The 23,768-nt window shown below is 45.3% G+C and overlaps 1 protein-coding gene across 2 annotated transcripts in view; it reads left to right on the top strand.

Annotated features, from left to right (window-relative positions):
- LOC146863406 (putative N-acetyltransferase camello) overlaps positions 1-22,222 on the top strand; it is a 70,510-nt gene extending 48,288 nt beyond the window's left edge. For both annotated transcript variants that reach the window (XM_085642835.1, XM_085642836.1), the window contains one exon: positions 17,715-22,222. In XM_085642835.1, coding sequence (XP_085498961.1) covers positions 17,828-18,487 — 660 coding nt within the window. In that variant the 5' untranslated portion in view covers positions 17,715-17,827 and the 3' untranslated portion in view covers positions 18,488-22,222. The remainder of the gene's footprint in view (positions 1-17,714) is intronic.
- The last annotated feature ends 1,546 nt before the right edge of the window (positions 22,223-23,768 follow it).

The raw sequence follows: 23,768 nt of genomic DNA, 5'->3' as shown, positions 1-23,768 counted from the left end.
GTCTGGGTCGCTAGACGGTGCATGTTGTTGAGTTCAGGTTGATCGGCCCACTAGTTTAGCCATAACACGCACGCAGCTGCAAATACCTGAAAGTCGAGTGCTTTTAATATTGCAGTGTTACATGTTTTCATTACATTCGGAAGAAGAGCTTTCCCAGGAGCAGAGCATAGCTGATCCTGTGATGTGAACTCACTGAGCTGATCTTTACGGTATGGGGTTCCCCATTCAAGCCTAGAGACCTTTTACTAGTCTAATAATAATACTATTAGTTTGCTAGAGAAAGGAAGGTGGCTTAGATCCACTGTAATTTTAGTATGATTACTCCTTTCATTTTCTATGGTATTGTAACAATGCTGATGGTTTTGATTTTAATCATTTGTCTGCTTATGTTAGCCAAACTGCTGCATCTTAGGACACGAGGTTTATAAAATAAACTCTTTAAACTTTTACTGTGTCTCTGTTTATTCTGTTGTGGACTGGTATGAGAATAATTACGAAAAGGTATTTCTGATTCCCACCATTCCTGAGAAATATACTAAGTTGCTTGTTCTGGGTTGTCTATACATTGGGACCGCCGAGCTAAACCTCGGATAACGAATGGGACACTGATGCTGGCCGGATAAGGGGTTCTGGGTTCTGAGGTGAGTTTTTGGTACACCACAATTCACTGAGGGCCTGGGTTCCTGCGCATAGTTCTGTGCATAAGCAGAATCCCTGCAACAAGAGAGAGAGAGAGCAGCAGGCAGTAGGGCATCACATCAAAGCAAGGGTTCAGCAAACAGCAGTTCCAACAAAGTGGCAGTCCTTGAACAGCGCAGTATATCCTTTTCTTCCTGGCAGAGTGGTGAGAGGTCCAAAAGTGTGCTGATTTCATAGTGCCAGAGGTCTAGTACTGATAAGCAGTGGTGCATTTGAAGTGCGGGAGATTTTAAAGAAAGATTTGAATGCACAGAGGCTCGGTCTTCATGCCCTGGCTCCAGACACACTACAGGGAAGGTAGCCAGTTGTTTGTGTGGGGGACAGGACACAGCCCTTACAAGTGTAAGTGTCAGCTCCTTCCTCCCATCCTGCTCAGGATGGGCTATCTGCATGCACATGACAACTCAGGCACACCTACCCTTCGTTTGTGTGTGAAATTCTAGAAGGAATGCAGGATGTACGCTGTCACACACCCCGTACATGTATTCCAAAGACAAGCAGAAGGCACAAAATGGCTAAAGTGAGTAAATGCCAACTTTCTAAAAGTGGCATTCGATAAACTGAAATGTAAAATCCAACTTCACCATAAGTTGTGATTTTAAATTGTGAGTTCAGTGACACTAAACTTGAAAAGTCTGTCTCATCACAATTGGGAGTTACACATAAAAGATGTAATAAGGTAATCCCAATGTAACCCAATTGGAGAGATAGGCCTTGTAGTAGTGAAAAAGTAAACTGGGAGTTTTTTTACTACCAAGACACGTAAGGTTTAAAAGTACATGTCCTGCCTTTCAAATACACTGCACTGTGCCCTGTGGGCTATACAAGGCCTACCTTAGGGGTGACATGTGTATGAAATGGGAAGGCTTAGGCCCTTAGGCAAGAGGCTTTACTTGCCAGGTGGCAGTGTGAAATGGCACACACAGGTCTGCAGTGGCAGGCCTGAAACAAGGTTAAGGGACACATCTGTGGGTGGCATAATCAGTGCTTCAGGCCTACTAGTGGTGCGCTTTACAGGGACTTATAAGTAAATGAAATATGCCAATTGGGGATGAACCAATATTGCAATGTTTAGAAGAGAGAGCGCAAACACTTTAGTACTGGTTAGCAGTAGTAAAGTGTGCAGAGTCCTAAAGCCAGCAAAAACAAGGTCATTAAAAATGGAGGGAGTTAGACAAAAAGGTGGAGGAACACCACCCTAAGGCTCTCAGGTCTAACATGTGTCCCCAGCTAAAAGTGGGGAGAACTATCCACCCTTCTTCACTAAGCTGGAAGAATGTGGAGAGACAATCACCATTGGTGTGGTCAGTCCCTGGGCGATTTTCACCCCTCATCTGCATGAGCCATTTGAGGGTCTGTGATCTCTCTGCACCAGGAAGTGAGTCCCAAACAGCAAAAGCTTTTCATTAAATAACACTCCACCTCTGTTCCTGAGGAAGTAACCACTTGCTGATGAGGCTACTCGGTGGTCTAGGCCCTTTTCATTCACCTGTTCTAACACTACCCCTTCAGCATCTGTCTACATGATGAATTCCTGGGAATCAGGGACCCTGAGCACAGGGCACAGGCCACAAAGGCTTTCTGATAAGCCTCTTTTGAGATCACCAATGTGGGCTGCTTTTTAGACGTCAGCTCAGTGAAGGGGGCAAGTATGGTCCCATATCACTTAACAAATATAGGGCAGTTGCCAGTGAGGCCTAGGAAGGCTCTCACCCCACTTCTATTTGGGTTTTAGGTGGTTTCCAGGACATGATGGTTTCACTCTTGTCCTGGCAGGGCTGCACCTTGCCTCCACCTGCCAGGTGTACACCACTGAACTCTGCCCAATCTCGGACTTACTGGCCCTGACAGTCAGGCCTGCCTGTTGCAGGGCCTGAAGCACCTCATGAAGGTGTTGCAGGTGGTCCTCCCAGCTGTAAGTATAGACAGCAATGTCGTCTAAGTAGGTGGCATAGAAACCCGCCAGGACCCTGTTAAGCAACCATTGGAAGTAGCAGGGGCATTCTTCATTCCAAAGGGCATCACCCGGCATTGGCACTGATGCTCAGGGTTGAGAATGCTGACCTCTTTTTTAATTTGTTTTTTAATTTTATTTATTCAGCTCAGCAATGAGAATACAGTTTATGCATCATGTATATCAGAGAATGCTGACCTCTTTTTGACACCTTCAGTCAAGGTGATCTGCCAGTACCCTGATGTCAAATCAAAAGTACTGAGGAGTTTGGCAGCATTCAGCCAGTCAATGAGATCATTAGCTCTGGGGATGAGGTGTGTGTCAGTCCTGGTGACAGAATTGAGTTTTCTGTAGTCAACGCAGAATCTGGTTTGGCACCCTGTGGGGCAGCCTTTGGTACCAGCTCCATGGGGCTGGACCAAGGACTGTTACAGGGTTCAATCACCCCTAAAGCTAGCATCTTGGAGACTTCCTCCTTGATTCAGGCTCTCACACTGTGTGACAACCTGTACATTTTGTTCTTTACAGGGACTGTCTCCTGTGTCAACATCATAGACACACAGATGTGTTAGTCCAGAGGTGAGGGACAACAGTGAGGCAATCTGTCCCAGCAATTGGTAACAGTCACCTTGCTGTTCTGGGGTCAGTGTGGTAGAGAGGTGACACCCTTCACTGACCCATCGTGTTCCTGTGCAGAGAGGAGGTCAGGGAGAGGTTCACTCTCCTCCTCCACTACCCATTTATCACTAGGAGCATGCTCACTTCGGACCTCTCAAAGTGAGGCTTAAATCTGTTCACATGGAGCACTGTTAGGGGATTACTAAGGTTCTTAAGGTCCACCAGGTAGATGGCCTTTATCTCATATGTGCCAGTCCAGCAGTCCTGGAGAGTTCTGGGCTATCCTGGTTTATGGCCCATACCATTTGGCTAGGTAGAAACTCCACCAGAGTGACCTTCTGGTCGTACCAGAGTTTCATCACCTCTTGGCTTGCCTCTAGGTTACTTTTTGCCTTCTTCCAGAAGTAGTGCATCTGGTTCTTGAGGGCCAGCATGTAGCTTACCACATCCTGGGGATGCTTCCTGGGAGCTTCCTCCTACCCCTGCCTTGACAAGGCTCAGAGGTCTTTTAACGGGGTGTCCATAGAGGAGTTCAAAAGGAGCTGAACCCAACTCCTTTTGATGGCACCTCCGTGTAGGCAAAGAGATGACATGGTAAGAGGGCATCACACTTACACCTCAAGGGCTCAGGCAGGCCCATAATCATGCCCTTCAAGGTCTTGTTGAATGTCTCAACCAGACCATTGGTTTGGGGATGATAGGGTGTGGTGAGCTTACATTTACACCACATTCTTCCCACATTCAGGCTGGCCAAAATAATAACCAAGACAAGACCAGATGGAGCACCAGGCTCTTTTTGAATCCAACATCCCATTCTGGGCCAACCAATAAACAACCCTCTTCGTCTACAGCCTACAGAGTTCAACCATACCTGACTCTTGGCGTGGGGCGATAATCCATCCAATCTACAATTCTCGTTCTCGATCAGCCCCCAGTAACTATAGGCTGATAGCCTTACTTGACAATGAGGCCAAATACTTTGCCAGCCTTCTCCTTGAAGATTTGAGACAGTGGGCTGAGCTAAAAGGACTGATTCCTAGAATCCAAACCGGCTTCGTAGCAAAGTCAGGTACGCTGACAATCCTATTAGCCCTATCAATTCTTATTGATAAAGCAAACACCTCATCCACATTACTCCACTGCTGCTTTGTGGACTTCAAAGCAGCCTTTGATTGTGTACCGAGGGAGGCGCTTTGGGTAAAGTTAACTAAACTGGAGATTCCAGCCAAACTCCTGGAGTTAATCATTCAGTTGCACACTAAAACCTGGATTCAAGTCAAGCTCGGGAACGGCTCACATTTATCAAGAAAAATCTCCACATCACAGAGAGTTAAGCGGGGATGTATGCTAGTCCCCTGATTTTCAACTTGTTTAAAGCTGACCTTCTGCTGTAATTCGACACAGTAAACAGTCACTCTCCTATATGTTGATGAGCTCATTCTTTTTAGCCTCACGAGGGTCGGGTTGCAACAGCTGTTAAACCAATTATACAGTTACACAATCAAAAATAACCTGGAGGTTAATTTAAAGAATAAATTGGTCATATTTGGAAGGAAATTGTACAGAGGAGGCCGCTGATTATATAATAATCTCTAGATCACAGTGAACAGATACATCAGTATCTGGGATTCCATATTGATGCGAAGGGTGCCTTTGTTAAGCACTGGCGAGAAATACCTATAAAAGCCATGACTCTTCAAGTCAGCTTATCCAAACTTTCAAAAAAGCTGACAGGTCAAAGTCTAGCTCCAGTGCTGGAAGTCATGTGAGCTAAGATAGGTCCTACCCTATTCTACGGATCCGAACTTCTTTTGAGTAAGCTCAGCACTGCGCTGAACCAACACGTAACATAGGGGCATATGTATCAAACGATTTTGTATTCGCAAACGCTGTGAATCACAAAAAAACAGCGTTTGCGAATACAAAATCGCAAAACGCGATGTATGTGACATTTTCGCATCGCATTATTAAGGAATCGTTAAGTTTGCGATTCCTTAATTTTGCATAAGCATTTAAGGAATCGCAAATTGCGATTCCTTAAATGCTATGTAACACGCACCCAAGTTGTGCGAATTCTCCTTAAGAAATCGCAAATTACCACCAACTTCAAGTTGGTGGTAATTTGCGATTTCTTTGAAAAATGCAATTTTTGGCATTTTTCAAAGTGCCATGTGGCGCACATACATGCCCTTAGGGCATGTATGTGCGCCATATGCGAACACATGTTCATTTCAGGGGTGCATCAGGGCGTCATCATGACACCCTTGCACCTTTGAAATTATTCTCAATTTGCGATTAGCAAATTGCAATTCGCAATTTGAGAATTACTTCCCTATGGGCCTCCTGGCCAATAGGAATGAATGGGAAGGTATTCCTTAATTGCGATTTCGCAATTTGCTAATCGCAATTAAAGAATATTAAGAATTCGCAAAATATGTGCGAATTTTTAAATACATCCCGTTTTGCAATTCTCAAATAGCGATTCTCAAAAAATCACTATTTGAGAATTGCAAATACGGTTTTTGATACATATGCCCCAAAGATCTATAAAACTGTGCTGCGGCAGCCTAAAACCTCATCTGCGGCCCAGATCCGATTGGAGCTAAGTGCCGGCACCCTCCTTAACCTATGCCACAAGCTGAGACAGGCTAGAGTTGGCTCCCTGGAGTCCCTGTTATGAACAGACATATGTTCCAGTGGATCAGACGGGTCACATCGCCGGTTTTTTAATGACTGTATGTTGTAATTGTCCACGAATGCACTGAGTGAAAAGGCTTTTAAATTAAGCATATAGAAACAAGTTCAGCTCTGTTTCTACTCAGCAGACAGAGCAATTTTAGCCAATCGCAAGCACACATGGGCAGCAATCAGCTCATATCAGCTGGCTTCTCCATCGTCATATATTGCTTGCACACAAAACTAAGATTTATGGTACTCAGACTGTGTGAGTGGCACTTTTTTGAAACATTTAGCTCACTGGCGGCATCCATCAGAGAAAATTAAATGCAGGTACATCAGACGAATCCTTGGAGCATATGTTTGCCAGCGATGACCGACTTGCGCAAATAAAAACTAAATCTGAGTGGAATAAATTGGGTGTCCGGGCCTGCCAGCAGAGCAAGTTAGAGCATTAAATCAAGAAAATACAGCCCTGAATATCTGTTTGATTAAATGTATCCATCAAGCCTACAGCAGGTTTAGGACCCCATAGGGCCACTCAGGAAGTCCAGTTCCTCAAATAACATCATTCTAAAACCCGAGCACGGCATCTTTTAAAAGAACGTTTATATATAAACATATTACAGTTAATTTTATCATACTTAGTTAAATTATAACATGGACATCCCACTTGGAAGAGTGTTTGTTCTAACTTTTTCACCCTCCAATATCTGTCTACTTTAACAACAGAGCTGCATGCACTTGAAGCAAACACAAGGAGATGATGGTCGGACACTCACCTCCAGTCCCAGATCTGAGTTGAATCCATCATCATTCTTTAGCTCACTCCGCCACCCCAGTTCAGACCCAGCTATATGCAAATCAGTCTTGACCCTGTGCCTCATGGGAACAGTCCAGCTCGAACTGCCAAGCCATGACTTCCCTGGAACGGAAACAAGCATCCTGTTACCGGTTAGCGTGTAACACCCCTCATCAGCCAGGCTAGCTTGAATCCAGTGGTGTGGTGAGCAAGGGACCCACGTCTGGGCATTCCCTGCCATTTTAGGGCAAACAAAGCAAACACAAGGAGATGATGGATAAAGCGCTGAAACTTTTCAGACACTCACCCCAATGCACTTGAAGGCACTAGAAAATTACTTGAATCTTATGTATTTATTCCTAACGTGCTTTTCATTTAAAAAAGGTTTGTATCGTTTAACATGGACGCTCTCTTGATAGCGCACTTTGTAAAGGATTTAATAATACCCATATACAATAAAGAATACATACACATGGAAATCATGTACCCTGGCATGAAGTTAGTGTCTCTGTCTGACACTACCTACTTGGAAATCCAACACGGGTAAAGATCCCCATCAGCGCTCTCGCCACAACGGGTGCCATCACTGATCTCAGAGGGATGGCCTCTGGGTAGCAGGTGGCATGGTACAAAAAGACCAGGCCAAATGTGTTGCCTAGGGATGTCTTTGGGTTCAAAGGTCTAATGACATTGATGCCCACTCTTTCAGTGGGGGTGCCAATGATGTGGAATGAGCTCAGGGTGAGCTTTGTGCTTCTTGCCAGATTTCCCACTGGCCTGGCAGGTGAGACAGAACCTGCAGAATGTGTCTGAGGGTGTCTTCATTCAGGGCCAATAGAAGTGGGTGACAAGCCTGGGAAAGGTCTTATCCCCAAATGTGCTGCCAGGGGTATTTTTTGCCAAACCCAGTAGGAAGGACCGGTATCACTGAGGGACCACCAGCACGTGGGCTGCCCCAGCACCAGGAACCTAAGGCTCACTCCAGAGGAGATTGTTCTCCCCGTATATCCCTGACCAGCTTTGTGGGTGTCCTCCCCAGATAACTTTTTGGACACTCTGGTGCTAGCTATTCTAGTTTGGACCCAGCCATATGTAAATCAGTTTTAGCCCTGCCCTAAATGCCAGGCCAGGTCCTCCCTCAACCAGAAACAAGCATCCTGGGACCAGTTTGGGGAATCACCCTTAATCAGGCAGGCGGGGTATCACTCCTCATCATTCGGTGGCGTAGTAAGGATAGGACCCATGTCTGGGCATACCCATCCCACTTAAGCAAACATTACAGCACAAACAAATGATGGACGGAATGCTGAACAAATCAAACATGCACCCATAGTCACAGATCTGGGTTAAAATGATTGGTTTTTTTGTTAGCTTCGCTATTCCAGTTTGGACCCAGCCATGTTAAAATCAGTCTTGACCCTGCTTCCCATGGGAACAGTCCAGCCCAGCCCGAACTGCCAGGACATGTCCTCCCTGAACCAGAAACAAGCATCCTGGCATGGAGGACCTGGCCTGGCAGTTTGGGCTGGACTGTTTCCATGGGGAGCAGGTTTAAGACTGATTTGTACATGTCTGGGTCCAAACTAGGGTGGCATAGTGGGCAAAAAAACTATGGTTCGCAATGCGACCCCAAGCGAATGACTGAGATAAATTCAAACATCCATCCATTACCTTGTGATTTTTAGGTCTCGCCTACGCAGCGCACATGCAATGCATAGGAGAGAGACCTAATGCCATCGGCACAGCTTTCCCTGCAAAGACGTGCACGCGTTGCATTGCTTGCAATGGCAACGCGTGAACGTCTTTGCGATTTCCTTGCGGGAGCGCGCGGCGCCATATGGTCGCACGCTCCCGCAAGGGAATCGCGCAGGCCCCCTCCCCTGCTGCCGCGCGAGGCGCGCGCTTGTTTGCATTGATGCAGGGGCAGTCTTGCCGGAATGGAACACTAGAAAGTCTGTGCTAACTCGATTCACCTGAAGGGCTCCCATTTTGGATGTACTAATAATCAAAGCTTGTCACATCTTCATCCTTCTGGCTCCTACTTCCAATTTATCAACGGACAAATATGTTGACTGAAATAATACAAAAGAATATTAACGATTTGAAGCCAGAACTGAAACAGAAGCCTGTGTTTTGTAAATTGAAGTGATGATAGGGTCGACATTGCCTCTTTTGTTACAAACACTAGGGAACTCTTGTTCACAACTGTCTATCACCAAGCACCTTCACTGCGCCGTTTTTTGAAGCACCTACCTAACTTTCAGTGCTACAACAGTGATTAAATAACTGATTTGTTGTGGACACGAGTGAATTCTCTGTTTATTAGGGAAGCAACGTAACTATCCTTCCTCTGAGGGAACCGCTGTTTTCTGTGATCTAACTGGCCCCGGCCAACATCTAGACACATGCAAACATGGCATTTTCAAATACCTTAAACCAACCTTTCCGCACAAACTGCTTCCAAATCGGTTACAGAACATTTTGGCCTAGTGCCACGATTCTGAACTTAAAAAGTAATAACACAATGCCCCATGATATCGCTTAGTGTACTGTAGTAGCTTTAGTTGCATTTATATAGCGCTTCATATACCAGTTGAGGCGCTGAAGCGCATTTACAGATGAGTAGCACACTACTCAATAACGGTTGCTGTGGCTTGATGTGAATCGTGGAAAAAGAAGAGAACAATTGGATGCCTCCACTTTCAGATGCCAGTGTACGGATATCACGGAAGTGCCTGAGAGCAGTGGGTGGGGCCTATCTGAAAATTGTTTTGGTCCCATGTGTGAATGGCAGAGGCCGCCTACAAAAGTTTTTCTACACGGACGCGTGGAGTGTAACAAAGGAGAGAGACAGCTGTAGTAGTGTCCACCATCCTTCGGGCGATTTGTTGCAGTTTCGAGTGGGTGTTATCTTGAATTCTGTGTCATATATTTCTCTTAGTGGTACTGAGTGCAGTTGTGGGACACTAGTGAAATGAGCACCGTTACGACTGTCTTCCTGAATTCCGGGGGGCAGATTTACAATAACTAACTCATCCCTGCATATCAGCAGGGATGCGCCAGTTATTGTGCGTCACGGCTCCGCCACCATGGATGCGCTGCATTTACAATGCGGCGCACCATGGGGCAAAAACTGCACAGATGCGTGACGCATCTGTGCCGTAAAAGTGGCGCACTGCTGGAGTTGCGTTGCAAGCGCGACGCAGCTCCAGCAAGGCTCTGGGGTGCCCTAGCTTCAAGCAGGCGCAGGGTTTTGACGCAGCATGGGCTCAAAAGCGACTGAGTGAAATCTTGTAGATTTCACTCAGCCACTTTTAAGAGGCGTTCCTGCGCCGGAACGCCCCCACCCCCCTGCGCAGGAAAGCCTACATGTGGCGCAGGGCTTTACAACGTGACGCATCTCCCAGATGCGTCACGTTGTAAATACCCTGCAGCATGGCGCTGGTTTTGCGCCACCGCTGCGTCACAAAAGTGACGCAACGGCGGCGTAAAAGAGGCGCAAGGGGCTTGTAAATCTGCCCCGGGTGAATTTCTGTTTCTTTGTCTTTACCGAGAAATAATTCCACAGCTTGCTGCTTGTATGGAGAAGGAGGCTCCGCGGATGTTTTTCTTGAGTGGGTGGTTGTTCGTTTTAGATTGTGGCTTGTATCGTATATGGAAGGTAATGTAAAACCATGTAGCTGAAGTATTTTCATTAAACACCACGTACTGACCTTGTTGCAATATTATGACAGTGTGTCAGCGTTTCGCTTTCAGTGAGTAATGCACACAGTATAAATAGAAAACGATGAAACTGGGCGATTTCGTCAGCATGTTACAAGAAATGCTCACGGGAAATTTGCTGGTAACCTGCAAGCCTGGATTTGCATAGTTTTAGCTACGCCCTTTTATATTTAGCTGTTTTTAGAATCCACATTTTAGCACATAAATATCTCGGGACGTTTTCTGTGCTTATGTTTTTATAACTTTAACATCAGCCAGCTTTCCTTTAAACCTGTAAACTATGTCGACGCACTAATGGGTTTAGCGTCAGTCGTTTCAGGCCATGGCGCATATTATCAAGAAACGGCGTTAAAAGTATCGCCGCTTTAGCGGCAGAAAACTGCCGCTAAAGAGGCGATAATGGGCTTGATAATATGCCGCAGAGAATTCCCATAGAAGCCCTTGTTCTGGTGTCAACATGGGCTTCTATGGGAATTCTCTGCGGCATATTATCAAGCCCATTATCGCCGCTATAGCGGCAGTTTTCTGCCGCTAAACCGGCGATAATTTTAACGCCGTCCTTGATAATATGCCCCTTCGTTCGTGAAGGACGAAGGCTAAAGTGATTAATATGTCAACGTGTGCACATGCACATAACTTATACCCCTATTTCCTGCAGACATGACATTCACGCCGTATTGTTGCAGACTGTGTGTGGGGCAGAAGGGATCATTCACGCAAGTTTTTTCGGTATTTATACTCCAGTGATATGTTTGAATTAGGGGAATCCGTCCGTCTAGGGTTGTGCTCCTGAATATCTAGCTCTACAAAATATAGCAGTACGGTAAAGCCTGCGCAAAGTCAGTCCTACTTATTGTATCTGTACATCTTCCACGCGAGTCTATCTGTATTCCATGGCAGATTCTGGGGCTGTTCCTAAACCTACAGATACTAACATATGTGCACAACGTTCCACCTTGCAGAGAGCCAAATGTACAGTTCACGACTAGTGCTTAATAAATAACGTACAGGCAGGCAGAGCGACTCCAATTACAAAATTCTGCGGCCGTGCATTTTCCGCATAATTATGGATTTGCCACATTTGCCGCATAAGCTGTTGCATTATTTGCAGATTTTTACAAAAAACTCAAAACAGATCGAGTGTTTCGAAAGAAGTGGTTGCATGTGTTGCAGGAAAGGGGACGGTCCTTAACATAGATTGACTGGTCAACTTTCTGTTGCTAATTAGTGTATTTTGCATGCTGAGCTGGTTAATAATGAGGCGAAACGTTTGCCCAGTCAGTGCTTACATATTTAAATATGAAAAAATAACGAAGTAATACTATCACAAAAAATGCTGCACTATGTCTTTTCTTGAGGCATAATTTAGTCAACACTGTCACGCAACTGGGTCCTCCCCCTGTCACATAATTCTAGGGGTCTGGCATATAGGTGATATTCAGGACAGGGGTGTAACACAGGCCCCCGCATCCCCCGCGGTGCGGGGGGGCCAAGCTCCAGGGGGCCCCCTCAGCACATTGCTCCGGCCCGGGAGCACCTGATTGAGCCCCGAGGGGGCCCCTCCACATACCTTGCACGGGGGCCCCCTCAAGTTTCGTTACGCCACTGATTCAGGAACTCTCTCCACGTAACAGCCCAGGCTGCCCCACAGTTCCTGTCCACTTTCAGGACTTCCAGCTGCAGTACTAACCCTCCCCCAAAGGATACGTGTGGGAAATTCACATACAGCAGCAGGCAGATACATTACTCGCAGGGGCAGCTGACACAGATAGCCCGCATAATGCCCAATATGTAGGGCGGGCAGTGTCAGGCAGAGGAGTTCCACGTTTAGAAAGCCAAGCAAAGGCTGGAGTTTCCAAGGACTACAGATAAAGCGGTTTTGTTGTGAGAGAAGGCCCAAGGCCGCAGATGCATCCAAACAATGCACGTCATTTAAACTCAGTCAGTGTGCAAGGCAGGTCGCAACCATGTCTGCGGAGAATATACAGTGTGTGGTTCGTTGCAGCTTGTGAAATACAAGGCCACTTTTTTTTTATTAAAAGAAAACATTCTAACTCAGGGTCTAACTTTTTTATCCAGAAAACATTTTATTTCTTTTAAAGAAAGTGTCACTTGGTAGAAGTACCCAGCGTTTCTGGATGTCCTTCGGGAGGAAGGAATTCATCGCATTAGCAACATCAAAACAAGAGTGCTTTCTGTTTTTCATTTTTTTAAGTGGCTTCTGAAAACCAGCATTGGCAAAGCCAACAGGCTGTCAACCATTCGCCAAAGCTTATTTCGTTCACCAACATTTTTTTTTTTTAACAGACATAGGCCCAGTAGCAGTGCTGGGAAACTGCAACATAACGGCTAGTGCGGTCGACCTCGAATCTGGGGAACTGGGTGCGAGTCTCGGCAATGACGCTGAACATCCTGTGATTCTGGGCAAATCACTTAATCTCCCCGTGCGTAACAAAAATGAATGTGTCCTCATGTAATGCAACTGGTGCTATTTAAAGCGCTCAGATACCTGATTCAGGTCAAGTTTGCGCTATATAAACTCTGTATAAAATAAACAAGCATTGGCGTAGCCAATAGGTCTTGCCCTTGGGACCTTATAAGTGTTTAGCCATGCAACAGTTGGTGTTGTTGCACTAAGGATAATGTGCTGCATATCTAAATACTTATAAGGTCCCAAAAGCGAGACCTGTTGGCTATGCCAATGCTTGATGAATTTGTCGCCCCAACTTTCTAAAAGTGGCATCTGCTAAACTGGAATTTAAAATGAAACTTCACCATAAGTTGTGATTTTAAATTGTGAGTTCAGTGACACTAAACTGTTGTAATCCTGTGTAAGAGATCGGCCTTGCAGTAGTGAAAAATTAAATTGGGAATTTTTCATTACGAAGACAGGTAAAGTTTAAAAGGACATGTCCTGCCTTTTGAATACACTGCACCTTTGTAGGAAAGTGCCCCTTTTTGCATTGTTGCCCCCCACTTTTTGCCTAATGTTGATGTACCCCGAGTGTGCCCTGGATTCCAGCAAACCAGGTACCCAGGCCAGGTCCTATGTTCTTTCCCTAAACTGTGCTATTTTAAAATCCAACAGGCAACTCTCTAGCCACATATAAGGTAAAAGGTACCACAGGTACCAAGAGCTCTGTGACAGGAGAAGGTCTCTAAGGGCTGCAGTACTTATTGTGCCACCCTTAGAGGCCCTATACCTTTACACACACACACACTGACGTTGCAGGCTGCGTGTTGTGGTGCAGAACAAAGTGAAGAGTCGACATGGCACACATCCCCGTGTGCCAGGCCTACAAACCACTACCCTGGCATAGGTAAGCCACCCCTCTAGCTGGCTGCACTATACAAGTGGTGAGGGTACAGGTGCATGAGCCCTATACCCCTACAGTGTCTAAGTCCATTCTAAGGCAATGTAAGTGCAGTAATGCCATAATGAGTATATGGTATTGGAATCTGTCATTACAAACTCCACAGCTCAATAAAGGCTTTACTGAAAACTGGGATGTTTGGTATCAAACATCTCAGCACATTAAACCCATACTGATGCCAGTGAAGGATTTAATGAATAATGCACTCAGATGCCATCTTAGAGATGCCCCCTGAAAAACGACCTAAATCTTGTGTCCTGGCTGAGTGGCTACTCACCAGCTGCCACCACAAGACATGTTTCTGGACCCCTGAGTCGAGAGCTGGCTGCTCTCAGGGTCCTGAAACAAAGTACATCCTGGGATGAGGTGCCAAGCCTTCTCCCCCAGGATGGGCAGTGTAATGATGTAATGTGAATGGAACTGTAATATTGGGAATGGAAGGTTGGAGGGTGTGGAATGTGGGAACTGGCAGTTGAAAAGCATACAGCATTAATTGAAGCTGTGCTGCTGTAAGCTGACAATAAACTAGGAGAAAAGGTCTTCCTGTTGTGTATTATTATGAGAATTACATATGGCGACGAGCTGGAACTGGTTTAAGCTTACCTTATACATCGAATGCTACGAGTTTTAAAAAGAAAATAATGAAGACCGGTTTCGCCCTCGGGAGACAAACAGACTATGGCAGAGCGCAGTGAGTAATTGAATTGACCCAGGCGGCAAAGGGCACGATGCGTGTTAGCCACAAAAGAACAACAATCCAATTATTAGAAAAAAAAGTCTTCTCCTCAAAGTGTGTGCAACTCCTCCAGCAGGCAGCACATGATGCACTCTAGCGTGTGGGTAGCATAAAAAGACGCTGCTCACACATGCGCGCTGGCCATCTTTAATTCAGGCGAGTAGCAGCCTGAAGTCAGAATACTGCAAAAAGACGCTGCTCACACAAATACGGCAGCCATTTTAAAGTCAGGCAAACGGTAACCTGAAGGAGTGCTTTATCTCTGGTGGCCATTTCAAAGGCAGGCAAAATTCATTTCAAGCTTATTTTGAACAGCAAAAGAAAGGAAACAGAGTAGAAACAAAAACAAAGTTGAACTTATGTTGTACTAGTTACATATCCTCATTTTTTTCTCTTTCTTTTCTTGTTTCCTTCTCCTCTTCTTTCTTTTTTAAAAGGGGGAGAAATGTAATGATGTAATGTGAATGGGATTGGAATATTGGGATTAGAAGGTTGGAGGGTGTGGAATGTGGGGATAGGCAGTTGAAAAGGATACAGCATTAATTGAAGTTGCGCTGCTGTAAGCTGACAATAAACTGAGAGAAAAGGTCTTCCTGTTGTGTATAATTACGAGGATTACAGGCAGGGTGCAGAAGGGCGAGCTTCAAAGGCCTGCCACCTATGTGCGCTACCCCAGCCATTTGCTGCTCCTAGCAACTGGCCACCACCGGTTCTGGCCCCCACTTTGAATGGGAGAATCAGTGGAAAAACCAAGTTAGGAGGAGAGGTGTCCCCACCTTTACCAACTCCACCCCTCAGTGGGGGAGGCGAGGAAAGCACAACTCTCAATCCCCGCCATCTTGCAGATGGGGGATCCAACCAACCAGAATGAGGCTTATTCCCCCCTCCCACTGGAGGGTGGTCTTATGGGGGATGTTCCCACCCAAAGGGAGGGACCCATTGGTCCTCGCCTGTACCTACCTGTAAATGTCCCTAAATTTAGTGTTTAGGGGCAACCCTGAACTTTGCCTCCTCAGACTAGAGCCAATAAGAAGAAACCCGAAGAAGAAGGACCGAACAGCCGCGGTGAAAGAGGAAGAGGAGGACACCCACTGACTTGGTCCTAGCCCTACCGGCCTGTTCCAACCTCAGACTCCTCCAGCAGAACCTCGGTGTGTACTGCAGTAAGCAACCCTCAGAAATCCGGTGGACCTGCACTGCCTTCACAACCCAAAAGACTTTGTCTCCCGTGAGCACCAGACTTGCTCAAAACCAACTGACTCTGACTCACCACCATTCCGCACCCGGCACCCCGAGCCCAAGCCTGAGTGGCCCAATACCTTAAAGAGGTCCCTCCAGCAATCCTAGCCTGGATCCCAGTGATCCCGGAACCTCCACAAGCTCCTAAACCAAGCATGCAGCTATCAACTGGAAGGTCACACCAAACCGTGACCGAAGGCGACACCCCGACCGACTCTCTAACTGAAGCGGTTCAAGAAGATCAACCGCGACCGTCCGACCGACTTGATCTGGGAACGTGTGTGGTCACAATTCGACAACTCCCAAAGACCGAGTCCCAGCGAGCCCGACTGAATCTGCAGTATAGACCAAGATCGACGGTCTCCACTGAGAAACCTTGGGAACCCAGACAACCGCATCCTAGACCTAGCTGCCTCTGTGTCCCTGGCAGTTCTTGTGCTGGCCATTAGGCCCTACAGTGCTGACCTCGACCCCAGGAACTTTTTGTTTAATCAACTTGGTGTCCTGCTTGTCCACAGTCCCCAACTCATGACCTTACTTAGCCCGTTTGCTGACATGTGGTCCCTGCACTCTGCACCCGACCACCTCTGTGCCAATGGCCATGCGACTCGAGTGCCCATCAAACTGAATCCTACTGACGGACCCGTAACCCCAGTTTTGTTCTCCCAGGACTATGAGTGTATCATGAGTAGTACTGCAAAACTGTACTTATATTGCAAAACGTAATACCTTCTTTTCCTTTCACCTAGGAAATGCACTGGCGTGGTATCTAGAGATACCTTGCTGTGCAAGAAAAATAAATGAACAGCCATTCCAACTATTTTATAAACCATTGTCTTACATATAACCAATCTAACTGCATACAACTGCATCCAAACTGTATTCGACTGCACTATTTTTGCAAAGTATTCTTATACTTATTTGTACCAGTCCTGGCTTGGTTCCAGAAAATAAAATACAACTCAATAATATTTTTATACAAACAAATTGGTCTGAGTTCAGACTTTGAGTGTGTGACATCATTTCTTGCCAGAGTGTGTACAGTAAGTGCTTAGCCCTACCCTCTGATAAAGCCTTACTGCTCGCCCTCACTACCACAAATAGAGAGTAAGGTGTTATATACTTTTACCTCTGCCTACCTAATGGGGATTCACTGCACTCTGTGCACACTATACTCTAGTGGGTTCTACAGGGCTTACCTTAGGGGTGACTTATATGTATAAAATGGAAAGGTTTAGGCTTGGCAAGAGGGTTTACTTGGCAGGTCAAAATTGTAGTGTGAAAGTGCACGCACAGATTCTGCAGTGGCAGGCCTCAGACATTGTTGGCTGTTGGCCCACTAGAAGCATTTCATTTACTAGGGACTTATAAGTAAATTAAATATGCCAATTGGAGATGAACCTATATTGCCATGGTTAGCGGAGAGAGCCCAAGCACTTCAGCACTGGTTAGAGGTTGTAAAGTGCTCAGAGTCTCTAAAGTCAGCAAAAACGAGGTCAATAAAAATGGAGGGATTCAGGCAAAAGGTTGGGGAAATACGACCCTAAGGCGGTCAGGTCTAACATGATTAAAATTAGCTTTTTAGGCCATCAAGACAGATGGAGTTGTTTTAGAGCAAACACAGTTTTAATTAGATGGTACTCTGTTTCTCGGACCATTTTGCTATTTTTCTTTTTAATTTTGCATGGTTGTCTGTTGTTTGTAGATGGTATGTCGATAGCTGTTTTCTGCAGCAGTGTTATTTACCATGCAGGGTCAATTTACTTGCAGTGTTATTTCCTCACAGAAATGTTATCCATGGAAAATGTTTTATTGAAATAATAGCAGAATTACGGCCCAGTGATCACGGTTTCTGTAATTAAAATTGTCTCTTTTCTGTCCTTACATGCACAGGCGAATCTCATCGAAATCCACCAAACACATCATTCTCTTGGAACCAGGAAGGACTTTACCTCTGCAAAGACCCATTTCTTCATCAGGAGGGAAGTACGTCATAAAGAGACTTCATGGCCCCGTGCCTCGTTAGAAGATATAAGGATGACGATTACACGGCTGTGCGGGAACTGCTCACACATAACATAAACGGACTCATTCCTCTTCAGCTGAAGTATTCGCTGACACTTCTGTGGGTCAAGGTCCTCTTCGTGGTTGCCCCCCTCACTCTTTTTATGGTCTTTGGGTCCACCCTCCTGTCTGTCACAGCGCTTGCAGTATGTTTCACCTTTGTCTGGTACGGATCAAGACACGTCTTCAAGTGGTACCTCCATCGCTACCTCGATGGAGACATGAAAGACATCCAGGGTTCCTACATGCAGAAGAAGGGGGCCTGCTTCTGGGTGGCCGAGTGTGAGGGGGAAGTTGCGGGCTTTGTGGCAGCGGATTCGGCTGGGGAGAAGAAAGTGGGGATGTTGCGTATGAACGTGGGAGAGAAGTTTCGGGGCCGAGGGATCGGCAGAGCCTTGTGCCAAACTATAATGAACTTTGCCAGAGAAGAAGGCTACGAGGCAGTGGTCTTAGAAACCAGCACAGTGCAAGTCCCAGCACAGATTCTATACCAGAAAATGGGATTTAAAAGGCAATATAGTTATGTTCCACCTTATTTCTTATTCAAGGTGATGAGGTTTACCATGACGTTATATAGATATGACATTCCGCGGCGAGGATGAAACCCGCAAAGACCCCAAGGCCCACATTTCCCAACATTTCGTGTTGCCCGTGCACCACCCAAGGCAACGCAGGGCCAGGCAAAACCTAGAATGTGATGTTCCATGCCACACAGATGGGAAACAACCTTTACAACGCAACTATTACATCGCACTACACTTACAACGCAGGCATTACAACGGAACATCCATTACAACGCATGACACTACAACGCATACCATTACAACGCATACCATTACAACGCATGACACTACATCGCATGTCACTACAACGCAGGCATTACAACGCATACCATTACAATGCATACCATTGGAGTTAGAATAGTAATTTTTAACCCCTACACTATCCAACACTTACCCTACTGTTGCACCCCCTGGAGTTAGAATAGTAATTTTTACCCCTATACTATCCAATACTTACCTTAAATGCAATGTAACAGTATGCGTTGTAATGGTATGCGTTGTAAAGGTAGTATGCGATGTAATGGAATGCGTTGTAGTGGATGTTGCGATGTAAAAATTGCGTTGTAAGTGCATGCGTTCTAAAAGTATGCGTTGTAACGTCATACATCCCACACAGAGGCAACCTGTGAGGCCCTGCATTGCTTGATAAAATGGTGTAATGTAAGGCAGCACAAATCACTGCCTTTCGTTACACTGCGCTAAGAGGGCGTTACAAGGGGGGAGGGTGGGTGCTCCCACACATTCACCCATCTATTCTGAATCATTCCAAGTTTTACCCAAACTGGTAGACCTGGGAATGCGTCAGAAGTGTATGCTGTCCCGATAGAGGCACACCTAATATCTTTATTTCTCCTTGTTTCCTCTTTTTAAGTGTGCTGCATTTACCTCAAATGATTGTTTTCGTACAGGAAGGTGTCCCTTTCTGTACAAAAAACAATCCTACCTGTAACACAGGCACCTTTGCACCATGGCACAAGGGGGCCTGCGTTGGGGCCCGGCTGCACTTAGTGCACCAGCACAATGAGAGGATAGGAATGCACCATATCTTGATATATATGGCCCATTCCTGCACCCTCCCTGTCGCCCAACAAAGCGCAGCACATCGCCTCGCTGCGCTGCATTGTATGACATCATGATGAATCAGGGCCTAGGTGTCTGGCTAAGCAATGTCGCTTCAGTGCTAATGTGAGTACTTCCTCAACGCTTGAAACGTAAGAACCGATTCAAGGTGGCAGAACTGTTGAATCTAATGTCGGACCTGCCTGTAGAACGTCATCCCACTGGCGGAGAATATTTTGCCAGTGGATTTTCCACTGGATTTACCACTTCCTCCACACATTGTACGGTTTCTTATCACCATCCAACTTTAAATCTGCCCATACTTTTTCAATGTTGTTAAATGTTTGTATTTCCTAAGGCATAGTTCTTCATGAATACATATTTTAAACGGGCACGCTCGCATATCACATGGCATCTGCCCAAACACATTTTTTTATTGTCTCTGGTCCTATCATTTTCTATTGGAATATGTAAGATGGCAAATGTAACAGTATGTTTAGAGAGGAAGAAACAGCCACTGCTTCATAAACCATAATGTGGTCACTCAAAAGCAGACATGGGATACTCTGTCACGTTTGGGATGGCCCGCCTGCCTTTTGACAAGTGCCATTGGATGTAATCCACTTGTACTAAGGAGTATTACTTCATCACAAACGTGACGGATATTTCGTCTGCCTTTTCACTAGTGACACAGGATATAATGCACTTGTACTAAGAAGTATTACTTCAACACAAACGTGGCGGATATCCCGTCTGCCTTTTCACAAGTGCCATAGGATATAAGCACTTTCACTAAGGTGTATTACTTCATCACAAACGTGACTGATCTTCCGTCTGCCTTTTCACAAGTGCCATAGGATATAAGCACTTTCACTAAGGTGTATTACTTCATCACAAACGTGACGGATATTCCGTCTGTCTTTTCATAAGTACCATAGTATATAAGCACTTGTACTGAGGAGTATTACTTCATCACAAACGTGACGGATATCTCGTCTGCCTTTTCACTAGTGACACAGGATATAATGCACTTGTACTAAGAAGTATCACTTCAACACAAACGTGATGGATATCTTGTCTGCCTTTTCACTAGTGACACAGCATATAATGCACTTGTACTAAGAAGTATTACTTCAACACAAACGTGACGGATATCACGTCTGCCTTTTCACAAGTGCCATAGGATATAAGCACTTTCACTAAGGTGTATTACTTCATTACAAACGTGACGGATCTTCTGTCTGCCTTTTCACAAGTGCCATAGGATATAAGCACTTTCACTAAGGTGTATTACTTCATCACAAACGTGACGGATATTCCGTCTGTCTTTTCATAAGTACCATAGTATATAAGCACTTGTACTAAGGAGTATTACTTCATCACAAACGTGACGGATATTTTGTCTGCCTTTTCACTAGTGACACAGGATATAATGCACTTGTACTAAGAAGTATTACTTCAACACAAACGTGACGGATATCCCGTCTGCCTTTTCACAAGTGCCATAGGATATAAGCACTTTCACTAAGGTGTTTTACCTTATCACAAACGTGACGGATATTCCGTCTGTCTTTTCATAAGTATCATAGGATATAAGCACTTGTACTAAGGAGAATTACCCCATCACAAATGTGATGACTATTCTGTCTGCCTTTTCACGAGTGCCACAGGATATATTGCACTTGTACTTCATCACAAACGTGACAGATATCCTGTTCGTCGTATTACAATTTCCATAGGGTATCATGGAATTGTAATTTGGTGGACGGGATATTTGTCACATTTGTGACGGAGTAACCCTGTCTGCCAAGCTTGTAATCAGGCCCATAGTTATAATGTCTGTAATTAACGCACTTCACATGTGCCCACAGTTACATTGACGTCTTACCAACGTACCAGAAGACTGGCATGGGTGGTGCTGTCTTTTCGTCACAGAGTACCGAGCTCTGCAGCTCCCACCCAACCCACAGTATGAGGGAAAGGTCTGAAGGGTAAACTCTTGCCCCACCAACCCACCCAGTTGAGGTTTGAAGAAGCACAACTTTTTCTACCTTGTTTTTCTCTTTGACATGAAAACACCTTTGGGCAGTGCCAGGTTTTAGGTCACAAGACCCGAGCATCCTTCTGGTCTTCATGCACAACACCTCACACCTCACATAGGTCAACAACAAATACACTCTGCAGAGGTCTAGGATGCATCCAACCCGACAAGACAACTCAGCACGATGGGGCTACACTAGTGGCAGTAACACTCGTTACAAATGACATACGCAATCGAATGTCTCAAAATGATACTTATGTGTAAAAGAGTTTAAACAAGTCATAAAGTTATAGGTTTGGTATTAACACTGTTCATTTTGATGTTCTCTCGTATTTGAAGTTAGTAAATACGGCAGGTATCTTTTTCCTGGATTATATGCGTTGGTGAATAATGTAACCATACCCATAAGCCAATTTAATAATATTTGTATATTGTATGATTAATAAAAATCCTTTGCAATTCAAAATATGTATTAAAAAAAGAGCATAATGAAACTAAGTCATCAGGCAGGCACAGATACAATCAGTGTATGTACATAAGGAATCAGAAATATTTTTTGGGCTAAAACTAAGGGTCATCCAAAGAGTACAAATAGGTGACATTGCTATTATTCTGATTTTACAGGAACGGGCACTGTTAAGCCATAACATAAATGCTAATAAAATCATATATTATGAGCAGTTCATTTTTTGGAAAAACCATCGCCACATAACATCCAATGATTGGCCAGATGTAAACAGCTGCACTTCAGTCTAGACTGTGTGTCTTTATCAAGTGAGGAATGATTGACGGAATCTTGATCAGTCTGAGACTCAGAATTGTATTTTGCGGGTTCATGTCCGCTATAACCGCTTGTCTATGCGCCCGCACTTTCAGGAAGTTAAACTGCTGCGTAAAGCGCGCTTTAAGGGCTGCGCGTGTTTGAGCCGCGTGATCCATTCAACCGGACATTCGATTTTGATTGGGTTTAATTTATAAAGCGCTTGAATCATCCCGAAGGGGTATCTCTGTGCTACTGAGGAATGAACAGAGGCCAGGAGGAATTAGTTGCAAAAGAGCTCCTGTTTAATTAGTGTTCTAAAATGAAGATGGTTCGGGCACTTCCGGAGGTGAGAGGGTAAGTGATTCCAATAATGGAGAGGCAGGTAGGAAAAGGCTTTGCCCCAGAACGAGAATTCCTAAAATGGCTACTAGTAAGGAGTGATTTCTCCCCAGATGGTAGCGATCTGCTCGGCTGGTAAGGTATACGCTTTCTGTTATACCTGAGCCTCTGCCATTCAAAGCTTCATGTGCTATCCAGCAGATCTTGAATTTAATTCTCTGGCGGATAGGGAGCCAGTGAAGTAGTCGCAAAAGGGGGAGAGGAGCTGTCCTGCTGGCATATTCTGGACTAGAAGGGCTGCTGTGCTCTGAACCACCTGGAGTTTATTCAATAAAGATTCGCTTGTCGCAGCCGGGAGTGGATTACAAAAGTCAAGAGGACTGATTACCAGCACCCGAACAAGAGTTTTTCGGACAGAGAAAGGGAGAAGAGGAAATACTCTACACAAGAGACTCATCATAAGAAAGCCGGAGCCAGTGGTAGCCACTACCTGATATTTCAAAGTGAGAATCTGATCCAGTCGAACTCCCAGATTTGGAACCACTGTTTTTGGAACAGATGCTGTACCCAAGTCTAGAGACCACCGCTGTGGAGACCAGGGCGTTCGGGCATTGCCAAAGAGCATAATTTTCGTCTTACCACAGGTAAGAAAGATGAAACGAGGAGAAATAAAGATATTTCTCCTAGTTATGCCTCTATCCGGGCAGCATATCATTCTGACACATTACCAGGTCTACCAGTTTGGGTAAAACTTGGTATGGGTCAGAATAGATGGGTTCAATCTCTGAAGCAGTATGCAATGGGACACTGATGATGGGAGGCTGACGATAAATCCAACAACACCAGCAGAACAGCCCGGTTAGATGGGTCGATAATTTGAGAGTTCCTAGGCCGGGAGGATCTCCTTCTTGCTAAAGGGAATCACCTGGGCGGCCTTCCACTGTGGTGGCAACTGACCTTCACTCAATGATAGATTTAATATCGGGCAGATGGCAGGAGCAAGTTGTTTAGATAATAAAGAGAAAATCTTAGCTGGCACGAAATTTAAAGGCTACCCTGATTTCGCAGATTTCAGCATTTCCGCGACAGTATCCACCCTGAGGTCAGTAAAGCCCTTG

The sequence above is a fragment of the Triturus cristatus genome, chromosome 2_2 (genome assembly GCF_964204655.1).
Source record: "Triturus cristatus chromosome 2_2, aTriCri1.1, whole genome shotgun sequence".
Taxonomy (NCBI): Eukaryota; Metazoa; Chordata; class Amphibia; order Caudata; family Salamandridae; genus Triturus; species Triturus cristatus.
Note: the sequence above shows the minus strand (reverse complement) of the source record. Positions and strands in the feature narration are given on the sequence as shown.